Source organism: Vigna angularis, chromosome 1 (genome assembly GCF_016808095.1).
Source record: "Vigna angularis cultivar LongXiaoDou No.4 chromosome 1, ASM1680809v1, whole genome shotgun sequence".
Lineage (NCBI taxonomy): Eukaryota > Viridiplantae > Streptophyta > Magnoliopsida > Fabales > Fabaceae > Vigna > Vigna angularis.
In genome coordinates, this window is record NC_068970.1 from 62,263,342 (window position 1) to 62,279,907 (window position 16,566).

Sequence of the window (16,566 nt, forward strand, 5' to 3'; positions counted from 1 at the left end):
CTTTTAATCTCGATCAAATTAATTCAAGCTTCAACTGTGCTGAATAGGTTCAAACTTTAATTCATGTCGAATTATGTCAAACTTTAACTCGGAACAAATTGTTTTGATTTTTTAACTTGTGCCAAATGGAGCCGAATTATTTTGGCTACCTTATTTTTCTTCAAAAGGTGCACTCACTCGCTTAAGTGTTTTTTTTTCTCATTGATTGACTTTTCAAAATTATCATTTTAACTTTCATAAAAATTAATTATCGAATTATCTATTTTAGATTTTGTAGAACTTTTGGAACGTCATTCTTAAAACATATTATTAGAAATATAATTTTTGGAATGAACTTTTGAGAACATATGAAATATATTGTTTTCTTGAACAATCTTTTTGAAACATTTAATACTTTTAGAGTGAGTGTTTTTTTCGCAATGCATTCTCTCTCCACCATTGGCAATGAAAACGACAATGGTGAGTGGTGCAGTTCGAATGGAAGAGGGTATTTTAGTTTTTTCCATTGGAATAGGATAGTTAGTAATGATTGGGGTGCAAGAAGAAAAAGTATAACCATAATTATCAATGGCCCATGAGTGGAAAAAAAATCCGCGACGCTGAGAGCGCTAATTCCTCACTCACGTTGCGCACGTGATGTCAAAGACGTCGTCGACAACGTATCGAGGTTTTTAATTTTCAACGCAAAACGTTTCGGAGCCAGATCGGATGAATTGAACCCGGACTAAGTTACATACCGCGGTTTCTCTTCGCCCGATTCCATTAGTCGATAATTTCACGGGCAATTGATTAAGTCATTTGACGCTTTAGCACCCTACTATCTTATCGTGTGATTAGTTCTTCTCATCGCATTCTTTTTCCTTTTACGCCTTCAATTTCCGTGTCTATATCCTGTTGGCGCTTCTTCAAGGTCCTGCAACTTTCACAAATTGAATTGTGCCGAAGTTTGGTGCCAAAGTCTCGTGGCCGTATCTCTAATTGGCGCCGAGCTCACGGTGTAATATTTTCTGTCTTCGAATCAGCTTCTCAATGGAGGCGGATTTCGTGACCAATGATATGCTCGCACTCACACACGATGCTTTTGATGCCAACGATAATGTAAGCTTGTCGATTTTCGCTTCCACCTGTAGTTACTGTATTGTTGTAGGTTTTCGCTTTTTATATGAAGTATTGCTTAAACCCTTGCTTACGCTTGTTTTGTGGTTTTGGTAATCTCAAGTTATCTTAAAATTTAATTTCGTTTATGTTGTTTGATGATTCACATGTTTGCTTAAGATAGAGTCGTGTATAGCAACTGGTTGGTTTCTTACGGTATTTCTTTCACCGGAACACTCGGTATTTCTTAATGAACAGGATGATGTAGCTATTGAAGGGGAAAGATGTGGAATATGTATGGATGTAGTTATTGACAGGGGAGTTCTGGATTGCTGTCAGCACTGGTATGTATTTAAAATATATTGTCGTATCTTAATCTCGTTGGTTTGATAGTGTCAATTTGTTTTATGGATTGTGCCTTGCGCCTTATCTGCAGACTTTACAGAAGTAGGTTTCATTATTCATTGTGCATGGTGAAGATATAGGAGAATGACTTATAGGGAAAAAATAGTAATTGATGATGTACTGGTAAAAGTCTAATAGTACATTGCTCTTGATTCAACTTATTGAGAGCTTTACAGAAAATATAACTCAGAAATTATCCAAATATTCATGCTAATGGGTGCAAGTCATTGTTGGACTGGTTTTTGATTAAATTGTGAAGCTGAATCTAATATTATTTATAATAACATCAAAAGCTTTTTCCCGCTTGGTAGTTTGTTTTGCTAAGAATGATAAAAGGATAACTTACAATCTTCTGCTCTAAGAGATGCTTACTCTGCCTTCCTCTTTGGTTTTAAGAATTACAATTCCTGCTCTTAGTAGATGAATATACCACGCTTTATTTCAATGTAAATGAACTTTTTAGTGATGGTGACTGGTAAACGCGGAGCAGTATGAACGAGCCTTCCATAAGATAGTTTTCATCCCAAGTAAAGCGTGTTGTTTCATTACATACTTCATTTATGAGAGATTTAGGTGTATTATGGGGGTTATTTACGGAAATGTTGAGATGTTCAATTATTGTATTTTTATCTGAAAACTTGATTATTTTTGGGGAAGTTCCAAAAAGTGCAAATAACTAAATTAAGTGGTGATCAGGGCTTAACCGAACCTTAAATTACCGTACTTTTTAAAATATTTCAAAAACCTAAGTTGGATTTGTTGATTCGGTGCATGAACCAAGTCATATTACACTTGTTAGAACTACATTAATGGTTACATCTGAGTGTGGGAATGCTACACCTGCAACTAAAGGGTTGTGCAATTATGTTACGGAAAGCCTAAAGAGGACTAATAAAGATAGAGTCTTTGAATGGAACAAGTAGTTTGGGAAAAAGGTAGTTCATGAAGTGAAGTCGGCAAAGTAACTTCATTGTTATGCCTACTCATTCCAATGTTTCTTTCTTGGTGTTGTTCCATTGTATTATGCAACAGAAATGCACATCTCTCTCTATGATTGTGTGGTTATTTTTTGAGGTCTATGCCACTTTATATACGACAACAATGCCTTATCTCTTGAGGTGAAATTAGCTACATGGATCGCATGCCGTTATTCTAATCACTTAAAGACTATCTTGACCAATTCCTCAAATTTCCTTCTTAGCCTCCCTCTCCTCTTCATTGGGTTAAAAGCCACGCAGCCTACTCTTCTCATCAACGCCTCCCTTGGTATTCTTTATACATGGGCAAATATACCTTGTTAGTCCTATGCAATCAATTAATGAGATCTTCCGTAGGAGGATCTATCAATTCATAACCAATAACTTACCATAAAACATAGATGGAGCTCTTGGCCATGGTTTGGAAAAACAAGAAATAAAGAGTAAAGTAAAAATCAAATAGATAAGGTGAGAAGATGGAAATAACATGTCACCTTTGGTGACTCAAAGGATAAGTCACTGTTGGTGTAATTCTTATGATCATGAAACCTAACTAATTTGGTTCTGTTCAATAGAATTATGAATTATATGTGCAGTTCAATTTTATTCAGGCCTAGTTATTTTTTAGGATCTGAGCCTAGTAACTAATTTGGTTAGGTTAAATTGTTTATACTCACTCACCAAAATTGTTTTTGTTTTGCTATGCTTGCCTTTTGCTTTGGTGGGAAAGTTATAAATGTGGTATTGTAATATGAGGATTTCTTAGATGCCCATACATTCTTTCTGTACTATCTTATAGAATGTATTGTTTTTCTACCTTATCATCTTACTCTTTTTGTGATAATTTTTTATTAGTGTAAACTTCAGCTTCTTTTCTTCATGTATTATTTATTTGTAATACTATCTTAGTAAAGACAAAGGCTACTGGTGCATCTTTAGCCCCTCCAATTTACTCAGTGCAATTTTTCCTTATATTGAAATGTGTCATATGACCTTGGGGAACAAAAATTTTCTGGATGGATGCACAAGGTTAAAGGGATTGTTTTCATGCCTGTAGGTAGCATCTATTTGTTTTCACAATAATTTTGTTATGTTAAATTTTTATTCTTTACCTCCACTTAGTCCCATTAAATGTTTTTTCCCCTTAATTTCTCAGTATTTATATTGAAATTTTAATCTGAAGTTTTAGCTTGGTTTATTTGATTCACAGGTTCTGCTTTGTATGCATTGACAACTGGGCTACCATCACTAATCTTTGCCCACTTTGCCAGAATGAGTTTCAGTTAATCACTTGTGTTCCAGTGAGTGATATAAAATTGAGGAATGCTGCTTTTTCTTCATTGCTTTAGTATAACTCTTCAGGTTACAATTGAATTTGCCCACCTTATTAATTCTCTTCTAGACCGTGTACTTTGTTGCTTTGATTAATATTATTACGAAAATCTATGTTTTTAATGCATATAATACCTTGAAGATACAATTAAAATTTGGTGTGTGTGGCTAAACATGCGAAACTCATGATTGTGAAGGTATATGATACCGTTGGAAACAACAAAGTTGAGGATGATTCACTCCTTAGGTAAGTTTCCATCCGTTATGCATCTGATTAACAGTCTTATTCATTGTTTATTTATATCCAGATGCATAATCCTAGGATTTTCTAAATTGGATTTCTAGTTGAAAGTCGTGAATTTTGCATAATTCTAGGCATGCATCATTATATCTGAATTTTAAGGAAACACTTAACAGTTTCAGTACTAAATATTGACTAAATACTTGTGTTTGATTACTCAATTTTGAGTAAATACTTTACATGTTTATCATGTTTCCACTTTAAAAAAAGTTATATAATATTTTCACTGTTTTTCTTCATGATTGCAGAGATGATGATGATTGGTCCATTGAAGGGAAGAATAACACACTGCAATTTCCCTCATACTACATCGATGAAAATGTAATTGTTTTCGATATAATATAATTTTAGAATTACGTGCAACAAATCTTGACCTCTGGTTAATTAATATTAATGGCAACCTTGCTTCTAGTTTTTCTTGTATTTTTTGCATGAGCACTTATCCTCCATGCAAAGATCTTTTTATTCTTGTTTTAAGTTGATTTCTAGTTTTATATAAATGTCACTACTTTATCTAGAGTCATATTGTACATATAAATTATGGTATTTATATCCTTAGCACTCACTGTGTTACCTGTGGTTTGTTTCAGTATATACATTGGCCTTATAGCTAACCTTAACTACAACAAAAGCCTTTTTCCTACTAGGTTAGGTAAGCTACATGGATTGCATGACACTATTCAATGATAAGTACACAACAGACACTTGGAGAACTCACCCTCAGAATCTAGTTATTAAGGGATGAGAACCAAACACTTAAATACTCCATCTAGCATTCCATACTAAATGTGTGATTTAAGCACTCCATAATACCCAAGTTCCTATCACAACACCACCCCTAAGAGCTGACATCTCAGCAGCTCTCACTCCATCACAGTTCACTCAACTCCTTATTGGAAGTCAAAACAGGTTATGGCAGAAGCATTGGAGACCAAAATATAAAACCTCTAGATAAATAAAAAAATACAGAAATATAATTGTAATGCAAAAGTAATGGAGACAATCGCATGATTAATGATAATGTCTAGAAATTCAAATAATAATATCAAAGCAACAAAACACTACCAAGTTTAAGTTCAAGACTTTAAAATAACAACAAACGTAAGACAAGTGTCCTAAATTTTTAATTTTCTGGTTCTTTCTCAATTCCAACATCAATGTTATCCAATAGGCTAAATCCCTCCTCTTACCCTCCTTTGGAGATAAACTTGTCAATGTTAAGTAATTTTTTAGTTTCTTCATACTCATACTTAGAACTATCAAATTCCAGTTCATCATCAATCCTAAATTGAAAATTGTCTTTTCCCCTTCCTGTTGAGGCTGAAGTTGCACCTAGACCTTTCTTGGAAGCATGGGAAGATCAAATAACAATCACTACATGATGGTTGCCTTTTGTAATACTTTTGTTTTTCTCCTTGTATAAATTCTTGGTCCACTTGTCCCTCTAATTGCTCAGTGCACTCTTCAATGTCATTGAGAACCATAGGATCTCTAGTATTGCATCTTGGAGCAGGTTGTTGGTTATACATTATCTAATCCAAATCATGCATTTTTTATAGTCAAACCTATTTCTCTTTGTTTGAATAAATCTGCATTGTGAAAAGTAAAATGTTAATTAGATTCTTCCTACTTTCTACAAAAATAATAATATTGAAATTAGCCATGGACAATAGTTATTACTCACTCAAATACATGCCATTTGCATTCAAATCCTGATGAGCTACATATCAAGCTTAAAATACAAGTTTTTGCAAGTTTGGAGTTCCATAATTTTCAACACAACTAGTGCTTTTAACAAAATTAATGCACAACACTAATCCTCATGTATTTTATCATTTTGTAGGCAGTTATTTGCTTGGATGGCGATGACTGCAAGGTTCGTAATGGGTTGGCTACTGTTGAAGGAGATTCTGATCTCGATACATCAATAGCATGTGATTCATGTGACATATGGTAAACTTAAATAAACATATTAGGTTAATAAGTTTAAGATGTCATTGAGTAAAATTTTAGTTGGTTATTGTCTTTTGGAACTATGAAGTTGGGGTTGGATTGGTCAGTTCTATAATAGCATATTTTCCTTGGGTTTAAACTTCGCCTATAAGGTGTTTTGGCAGAAAAAAATGTTTCTCTTAGAAAGTGGGTTTAGAGCTAACTCAATCCTATGAAATTTGATTATAAGGTGAGGTTTGTAGTCATTTACATACTATAATTTGAGCGTATCTTTAATTGATGAGATTTCCAACATACCCTCATGTTCAACACTATTGGGCTTGGTATGTGAATAACACCGTGAGTGACCATCTTAATTAATCTAGGATAGACTCTAATATCATCTCACAAAATAATTTAAGTTTAACTTAATTTTACAAAATTAACTCATAAGGTGCGAATGGGTCCCGTTCATGGTAGTAAGTATCATACGATTCACAATATGAATTGTACAATTCGATACGATTCAAGCCCTTCGCAATACGAATCATATGAAAACTCGAATCGCATGATACAGGTTTGAATTGTGTGAATCGCGAGCCGAATTGCGTTGAGTCATCAGTGACCACTAAACCAAGTTGGGTCACCCAACCCATTTTGAAAACCCTAATTTTCTTACCTTTGTTTTTTCACACGATAAAAACTTGTCTCTCATTCGCATATCTCCTTCTCACATTCTCGTCTCTTGTCTCTCATTCTCTCTTGAGGTAAGGGCCTCTCATTCTCATGTCGGGTCTTGCATCGGTGGTGTAACGTTGTTGGAGGTCCTGCAGTGGTGGTGCGACGTTGTTGGAGGTCCTGCAGTGGTGGTGTGACGTTGCTAGAGGTTGTGCGGTGGTGGATGGCTTGAGTGATGTTGATCTTGAAGATGAAGATGATGAAATATCAATGATTAGAATAGAAGGTTTTTTTTAGGTTGCTAGTATACAAGCAACAACCATAGTTTGTTTGTAGTAATTATGCAAATAGCAACAACAACACTTATTTTTGGGATGGCTATAATAAAAAATTTGTTTAGTAGCATATAGCCATAGTTAAAGGAATCTTATGTAGCAACCGCATTGTTTTTTGAAGGCTGTGTTGCTGAAATTTTGTGGTAAATACACATAGATACAACCACTCTATTTGACTGAGGTTGTTTTATTATTAATTGTATCTTTGCAAATTTATATATCTTATATATTTAAGTACATGTTACATTTTTTAATGTTTATGAATCTTACTACTCATCACGATACGATACAATTCCCGATTGAAAATTTTAAGCTCTCTGATACTCAAAACAATTCATGATTCAACTACCTTGGTCCCATTTATTTATATACCTGACATTATCTTTAATTGATGTGACACATGGGTTTTTCTTATAGTTTGACTACATATCTAGTCCCGGTGTGAAATTTTGAGCGGTTTCTTAGCTTGTCATAATGTATATGGATAAATTCATAATAAATAGTGATAGAAGCTTAGTTAAATCTAATTGGTGAATTAGAAATTTGATGGAAATCAAGGGTGTAGCCAGGCCTGAACATACATGGTTTATATATATGCCTTATCAAAGAATGACCATCAATGATGTACAAGCTAGATAATGATTGTAATTATAACTTATAAAGAGGTGATGTAAATAATGTAGAGAAGAGCTTGCGTAAGTGTTTTAGTCACTCTCTTTAATGGGTAGGTGGTGAAATCAATTCATGAATATATTGTTACTGAATTTTATAAACAGTACCACATAATTTTTTCTTCAATTTCATTGTGACAGGTATCATGCATTCTGTGTGGGATTTGATACCGAAAGTACTTCAGAGAGTACATGGTTATGCCCCAGGTAAATTGACTTCACTGGTTATTCTGTTGAATATTTTCGTTCTTCTAATTACTTTTTCTCTTACTTTAATCTCAAAGCTCGATCTGGTTTGTATTTGTTAAGATGCATGTACATACTGGCTACTAGCTTATAAATAATAATATAGAATTTGATATGTTCTAGCTGTCATAAATCAGATTGATAGAAAACATGGGTAGATAATTAATAGTATAAACAAAAATTAGAAGTTATTTATGATGTTATTAATTATGAAAATAATGTATTTATCCGTTGACAAAATTGAACCTACAAAGGATATCTTTAGCAAAACCCTTACTGACAGTATCTGATATCTTCTTTCCAACCTTTTTGTATTCTAATTCAGGGTTTTGTTTTAGATGTGTAGCAGATGATGTTTCTAAGGGAGCAACTAATTCAAGGGAGAGGACAACCATGGAATGTAATGCAGACAATAGTAACAGTGATTGTCATGGTGAGGATTCCTTTTCAGGAAAAGTGTCTGTCTCTGTTGCTGATACAGGAGAAACGGCTGTTGTTGTCTCGATGGTTGACAGAGCAAAATGGGTTCCAGCAACAAGTGAGAAAAGCCTATTGCCTTTTGAAGTTGATGCGGATCCAATGACTGAATCATGTATTTTAATGTCTGACATAAATGATCAGCAAAGTGATGAACTGAGGACAAATTCATTACCAATCATGGAAGAAGAACTGGAATTGTCTTTATCAAACAATAGTGATTTAAAGAAAAGTGCCAGTGGAGCAATGATTGAACCCAATGGCTTTGATGGAACCGAGTTACTTGATGAATCCCTTACCAAAACTAGTCCATCTAGAATTAAATCTGATATGGGTCTTGATCTTGGTTTGTCAGTGGGCACTTATTTACCTGGTAAACCAATTACTATATATCACTAGCTTTATGTGAGCCTGAAAAGTATCTATTGTAATCAGACTGATTGTCATCATCTTAATGTGCATATAGTTGATGATGCAGACAAGAGTGAACCGAAAGATCAAGCAACAGTTGTCCCATGCTTGACTTCAGAAAAATGTTTTTTGACAGGTACTCAACAATTCTTAGATATGTAATTTTTTTCTTTATTTCAGTCCACACTTGGACTGTGGGAAACCATTTATGGATGGTATTTGTGGCATTTAAACCAGTTCTTAAACCCATATAATGTTGATAATAAAATATTCTCAGGAGATGAAATTGAAGTCAATGCTTGTAAGGACAATGCCAGAGTGGCTGGTGGAAAGAGAAAGCATGCTGATTTCAGGTAACCATTCATTTAAACTTTTATCATATAAAATGAGTTGTGTGCCATAGTCATCCTGTGTGTAGTGTACTGTATTACTCCAACATGGACAGTGAAGCAAACACTGACACGGACATGCTATATCACATACATGAGCCACATAAATGATCTAAAATAATAAAAAAAAAATGTTTGTATATTCTTGTATATGCAGCTTTTGATAGTAAGTCACAAGAATATTCTAAGAGATTATTTTTTAATACTTAATATTACATTTTGAAGTAACTTTTTTCGGAATGTTAAAGAAATATATTTTTTATAATACTAGTTTTCTTAAAATGCCCATCCATAGAGTTGTCAGATCAAGTGCTAGGGTCAATAAAAACTTTTTGGCAAGCGTCTGACATGTGCCATATTGTAGTTGGTATGGGAAATGTGTTTTGCACTCTTAACGCCTCATGAAAGGTGTCCCTATTGGATAGGTTATTCTAGAAGGATGTGTTACGAATATAACTCTGTTTAGTTGTCAGTCTATCATCTTGCAATCAACTCCTAATTAGGGAAATCAGTCACCCAGAATCAAGCTCCCAGTTAATCACCCTTGATTTTAGGAATTGATGCTTCCTTTTAACCATTAAGATTTTCGTTAATGCTCACTTATATTCTACACATACCAATATTAACTACTTCCAGTTTCTCACCACTCCTTGCTTTTGTTTCCTTTTTGGTTAGGGGGGAGTGAATGATAACAAATGGCCTGGTTGTTTGGTTACTCATCTTCAAGTGTCTGGATAATGTGATTCCCACTAAAGCAGCTATGCTATGTGGTTGTAATTACAGCCATTTAGAACCCCCCTCCTCTCCCCCATCTTTTTTTGAGGGAACACTTTAGATCTTCAATGTTATTCAAAATGGGGTAACAGATTATCATGGTAACAGACACCATGCCATAAATATTAGAAATGGACTGGGCCTAACTCAGCTGTAAAAGCTAACTCACCTTTGGAAGTATGTGGTCGATTACAAAATGTCATCATAATAGTGGTGCTGCTGGTTGGACCATAGCACTTTGAATCTTGATGAATTCTTATACTCACAAACAGGAAGACATAGGAGCAGTAGCCTAGATATTTTTCATACTCATGTACTATTAAAACTGCGTTAGTTGTCTATGATCTTTAAATGCATATTCTGTTGACATAAAAGTTTTAATTGTTTTATGCTTACCACCTGAGTAGTTCAAACCTTGACCTTTTTTTTCTTTTCTTTTTCCCTTGATTTTGTGATTTATGAGACAGTAATGGGCAAGTTTATATAAAGGCTGAGGATGGAGATGCCAAACCTGAACTTCCTGATGAAGTTGTGGCAAAGAAAAGTAAAGCTACTGACAGCCAAATGAGTAACACTAATGACACAGCCAATGATCATCTTTTAGAAAATGCTCCGAAGCACCCTGCTTTAAAAGATTCTCCAACAAAGGCAACAGTTACACCAGATATAATGAATATAGTTAAAGGGACAGTCCGAAGGCTTTCCAAGGGACATACTAGTACTAATGCTTGTGACCAGTCATCTGAAAATAAAGGAAATATGGCTGGGTTGAGGGTTAAAAAGATCATGAAGAGAAATTCCGAGGATAGAGAATCATCCTTGTTAGTTCAAAATCTAAGGAAAGAAATTAGAGAAGCTGTCCGTAACAAATCCTCTATAAACTTCGAGGATAACCATTTTGATCCCAAGCTTCTTGAAGCATTTAGGACTGCTATAACAGGGCCTAAAACTGAACTTGTAAACAAGTTATCCCCTGCAGCTATAAAGGCAAAAAAGTCAATGTTGCAGAAAGGCAAAGTCCGTGAAAATTTAACAAAGAAAATTTTTGGTACTTCCAATGGAAGAAGAAAGCGTGCATGGGATAGGGACTGTGAAATTGAGTTCTGGAAATATCGTTGCATGAGAGCTACAAAGCCTGAAAAGATTGAAACTTTAAAATCAGTTCTTGATTTACTAAGAAAAGGTTCAGATGGTACAGAATCAAAGCAAGTTTCTGAATGTCAAACCAAGGATCCTATACTTTCTAGGTTGTATTTAGCAGATACATCTGTTTTCCCCCGGAAAGAGGATGTAAAACCTCTCTCTGTGCTTAAAACTGTGGCTAACTCTGAGCAAACCAAGCAAAACAACCCATCAGAGAAAGTACCAAATCTATCCATTGATAACAATACTATTAAAGCAACAGACGTAAACAATTTCTTATCAAAGATCAGTTTTGTTTCAAATGAAAAAAACGTAGACAAAAAGATTGTACATGGACCAGAAAGGACGCCAGTCTCATCAGTTGGTTCCAAAACTGGCACCAAGGAGTTAGGCCAAAAATCTGGTTGCATGAAGAATGATAAAAGAAAATGGGCCTTGGAGGTCCTTGCGAGGAAAACAGCCACAACCAGCGGAGGAAACACAGCAAATGGAAATCAGGAAGACAACTCAGTTTTTAAAGGAAATTATCCTTTACTTGTATGTAAATGATCTCATCTGACTAGTTTTATCTGCAATTGCTTTATTTACCTTTGATATTGCTATCAGAAATTGGCTATGGCTGTTCACTGTTTCTTCTTTCTGTTATTGTGAGTAGGCCCAACTGCCAAGTGATATGAGACCAGTATTGGCACCTTCTCGACACAATAAAATTCCTATATCAGTTAGGCAGGTATGCAGTACCTTGCGTTTCCACCATTTGAAGTTACACACGGTAGATTGATGCATTTTTAATGAAGGCACCGATTCCTAATGACATTGGGATCAGAAAATATGTTCCAATTCCTTAGGAGGGTCATTCTTGTTTCCTCATTTTAGAACTAATATTTATCATTTAGTTATCTTGTGTTTTCAAATGTTAAACAAAACATGTGATTGCCAGTGGTTTTCCCACATATCCCGTTATGGGTCATATAATATAAGTCAAAGTTTATCACCAGAAAAAGTGATAGAATCTTAAAACTTTTTTAATAGTTGATTCTGCCCAAGATAAAAGTCATAATTGACTGGTTGCCAGATTTCAGGGTTGGAATTAAAACTGGTACATGCCAATACAAATTTCGAATAGTTTAATCTTGTTCCCCTTTTGGCATGTTAATGGAGTTGAATATTATTTAAGTAATGGCGCAGGAGTATTTCCAAATGATCAATTCAAGATTCTTTATTTGTGTATACGTCTCAGATAGTTGGATTTCTTCTCTCTTAAACTTCATTATTTTGTGCAGACACAGCTTTACCGCCTGACAGAGCGCTTATTGAGGAACACAAATCTGACAGTGATTCGCAGAACTGGCATTACAGAATTAGCTGTTGCAGATGCAATTAATATTGAAAAAGAGGTTGCTGACAGATCAAATAGCAAGCTTGTGTATTTGAACCTTTGTTCGCAGGAGCTCTTGCATCGCACAAATAACACAAAATCCGATGTAGCCACAGATACAACTCCAGCAGCCTCATCAGCAATGCTTAATGATCGACAATCGGAACCAAATATGGAAGATCTTTCAGCTGACCCTGCAGTTGAAACGGCCTTGAAAAATGCTGGTCTGCTGTCTGACTCCCCACCTAGCAGTCCGCATGAGAACAGAGAAACATGTAATGGCGACATGTTGGGGTCCGATAATATACTTGAACTGGATTCGAATCCTGATCTGGATATTTATGGTGATTTTGAGTATGATTTGGAAGATGAGGATTATATTGGTGCTAGTGTTACACAGGTTTCAAAACCAAAACAAGAGCAAAATGAGTCAAAAGTGAAACTTGTTTTCTCCACCATGAACTTGAAAAAGTCAGATATCGCTTTGGATTGTGCTGACTGTGAGGGGCCTGAAAGAAATGAAGTGCCAGGAGAGGCATCCTGCTCGCGAAATTGTCACAATGATGCATTTCATATGGATAGGTCTTCTCTTTCTTCAGAGCTCCTACCCTTCGAGAGCGCTGTTGAGCCACTTGACAAAGAATTTGAAGAATTATTATACGGCCCTGACAAAGAACCACTAATAAAAAAATTTCCAGCTGGTGAATCAAGATCATTACATGGAGATGGCAAGACAGAAACTCTAAGCGTGGCCAATGACTACCATAATGATGAAGAACTTGCTTTGAATAATGCAATAAAAGCTTCAGAACAGGGGAAGGAGAATCTCACGGAAAAAAATTCTGATACTACCATCACCGACCAGTCTTCCAATATATCTGAAGCCGGTGAAAGTTTCCAACGGAAGGAAGGGAAATCTGATGTCATTGCTAAGCAGACTGACTCGGTAAATCATACAACTAAAAAGGTATTATAAAATTAATTTTCCCATATAACTTATTTCTCTAGTTTTTGTTAAAAAGTAATGCTGTGTGCTATCATTTATGTTTTCTTCCATTTTTATATTTTCCTTTATGATTTTCATATTTCTGTAATATTACTGGAATTTGTACAGGTAGAAGCTTACATCAAGGAGCACATCAGACCACTGTGCAAGAGTGGTGTAATCACGGCTGACCAATACAGGTGGGCTGTTGCAAAAACAACTGAGAAGGTTATGAAGTATCATTGCAAAGCAAAGAATGCGAGTTTTCTCATAAAGGAAGGTGAGAAAGTAAAGAAACTTGCAGAGCAATATGCTGAAGCAGCCCAACAGACCAAAAAAAATTGATTCATACGGTATCATTTCATCCTCAACTAGTTTTTTCTTTAGTTTTTGCCTCAGCCTTTGTTTTATTATGGTGCTATACTTGCTTTATGGAGCAGCAGCCATGATACGTCAGATTTAGTCTTCACCTCGTCAAATATGTGAATAGAGCACACAATGGAGATTTTTGTTGAATGAAATTGATTTTAAAAACATAATTTGGTTAAAATTGATTTTGACATACAGTGATTTAGGATGATTTTTTTATTATCTAAATTTAGAATATTTTGTTTGACACAGTTATTTAAAATTATTTTAATTCAAAATTTAATTTGAATTAAAATCAATTCTTCAACACGGGATTGAAAATACTAATATTTTCATAAAATTGTATGAATTGGTATTTTAACGTAATTTAGGATATTATAACGTGAATCTTAACTCATTTTTACTCGGATCTTCTGAACTAAGAATCTGAGTTACAGAGTATATTTTCAAATATTAATGTTTGATTTGATTACTAATTGGGAATTCGGTTCCACTCCATTGTATTATATCTGCTTCTGCACCATTTTCGTATAACAACGACTACTCCATCTTGTCCCATACCTATGAATTTCACATTTGGTCAATTCTTACTTAAAAAATGTCAATTACTAGAAAGTAATTTTTTTTTAGTTTTATCTTTAATAAAGTTACTCATTTAAGTAATTTATATATGACGCAGAACGTAAAATTGGTAGATACAACATAGCTGTTATATAGTTGTAAAAATTTAAATGTAATATATCTTGAATTAGTTTAAAACTTGACATAATAATAGAAAATTTTGGTAAATTAATTATTACTATTAGTAATCAGTTATGAATTATAGTTGATTATTGCAATATTCTTTTCGCATATGATGAAATTATGCACTACGTTTTTTTATTATTATTTTAGTGCACAGGAATAAGATTCTTCATTTGGAACTTAAAATTATCGTATAGTTGTGTGGGTCTTAAGCAGACATGACATTCATCTTCTGTAATTATTTACTCCATGCTCAAAATCTATTAAAATGTGGCTAATGTTTCAGGCATGAAAAGATAGATGACATTCATCTTTTTCAATTATTTTAATCTATACAGGTGAAAGCTTACAAATGATCAAAACACAGTACATTCGTCAATCCAGAGCATCAATCAGTACCAATCCAGAGAGTACACTCGTCAATAAGATGAACCCATAGATGCAAAGATGTAGATCTGAACGGAAAGTTATAAAGGTTGCAATACAAATTGAAATGGAGGAAGAACAAAGGTATGAAGTAGAAACCAAAGAATATGAGAACGGTTTGCCTTTAAATCGTAATATGAGAGGTTTCTTATTGTCATATAACAGCAATACAGTATGTCTGGATTGTCGTACTTTTTTATGGATGTGCGCAGTTTGTACGTTAAAAGAGATGTGGGTCAACGTGTAATCAGTGAGTTGGATTTTGGTTTTCACCGCCATGGATTCTCAGAGAAGTCAAAACACATCTCCATTGGGTTTCGTTTGAAAAATTCCATGTTGAATAATTGATTAAGTTTTCGAATTATTCAATCTGTAAATCCTAAATCCTACTAGATACATTACAACTAATTAGAACTCAAAAATAGATCCGATGTTCCAAATAGAGTAATCCAAAATGTTTTTATGGATTATATTATCTAAAAAAGTGTTCTGAGTAAACAATTCGTCTTAAGAATGGAATAAATTCTGTTTGCTAATCTAAAAAGTACATTAGAAAATTTTTAGAATGAGTGATCTTGAATAATATTTTTTCATTTTAAATTGGAAAATTTGTAAGTAATTTTTTGGACACATAATTCCCAATTTTTTGGACACAATTTTGAGACTTGAATTAAATACAAAATAATAATAAAGACGAAAAATATCCTTTTCAAAATTACTGGAGGAGTAAATTGGTCAGCTGCAGTATAGCATTATATTGTTATTCAAATTACTTTTCCTAAAAATGTATTATAAAATGTACTTTAATTGTAATTTTATAATTTCTTAATTTTACATAATATTAGAATTAACATGTCATGTTAGCGAAACCAATTTGTTTCAATTTGCTTTTTTCATCACGAATTTACATTACATTCACATTCATACAAATAATCCAACCATTAACCAAAGTGTGATAAAAATAACCCTTGCACTTCAATATTGTTTTTTAAAATCAAATCGACAAATAGTATGCTTATAGTTTATGTAGCTATTTTTAAAATTATTTAGTTCAAAACTCGAATAAATTAATTTAAAAGGAAATTACTTTAAATAAAATCTACAAATTTAGTATAATCCGTTTTGATAAATTTAAAAACGTCACACTTAATTTAAAAAAAAATGTTATATATACAATTTTTTATGTTTATATAGTTTAATTTTTATTTTTTAAATTAAATATATTTTTAATTCTTAAATTTTGATTTATTTTTTTACATTTTAAATTGAATTTCATTTTTGAGTTATATTTATATCTTTTTTATGTTTAATGTAGTTACTTTTTTTAGTTGTTAAATTTTGATTGATCTTTTTTACAGTTAAACTGAATTCTAATTTAAGTTATTTTTAGTTATTAAAATTATAAACGTCATAGACGAATTTTAATTTTGTATTTAAATTTAATAGTTATAAATATGTTTAATTTTTATTTTTTCTGTTACATGACCTGTTAGTCAAT

At 33.5% G+C, this 16,566-nt stretch overlaps 1 protein-coding gene across 9 annotated transcripts; it reads left to right on the top strand.

Annotated features, from left to right (window-relative positions):
* The first annotated feature begins 654 nt into the window (after nt 1–654).
* LOC108322941 (uncharacterized protein At4g10930) lies at nt 655–15,569 on the top strand. 9 transcript variants are annotated; one of them, XM_052877394.1, is made up of 15 exons: nt 655–1,098; nt 1,354–1,439; nt 3,688–3,778; nt 4,007–4,056; nt 4,359–4,431; nt 5,954–6,063; nt 7,868–7,933; nt 8,311–8,822; nt 8,928–8,996; nt 9,138–9,213; nt 10,491–11,703; nt 11,822–11,896; nt 12,450–13,511; nt 13,659–13,882; nt 14,981–15,569. In XM_052877394.1, the coding sequence occupies exons 1-14, from the start codon at nt 1,030–1,032 to the stop codon at nt 13,872–13,874; spliced, it is 3,768 nt and encodes a 1,255-aa protein (XP_052733354.1). In that variant the 5' UTR covers nt 655–1,029; the 3' UTR covers nt 13,875–13,882; nt 14,981–15,569. The 9 variants fall into 9 exon arrangements, with proteins under 9 accessions (XP_052733354.1, XP_017410740.1, XP_052733362.1 ...); XM_017555251.2 differs by having other exon boundaries at nt 656–1,098; nt 8,916–8,996; XM_052877402.1 differs by lacking the exons at nt 655–1,098; nt 5,954–6,063 and having other exon boundaries at nt 1,392–1,439; nt 8,916–8,996.
* The last annotated feature ends 997 nt before the right edge of the window (nt 15,570–16,566 follow it).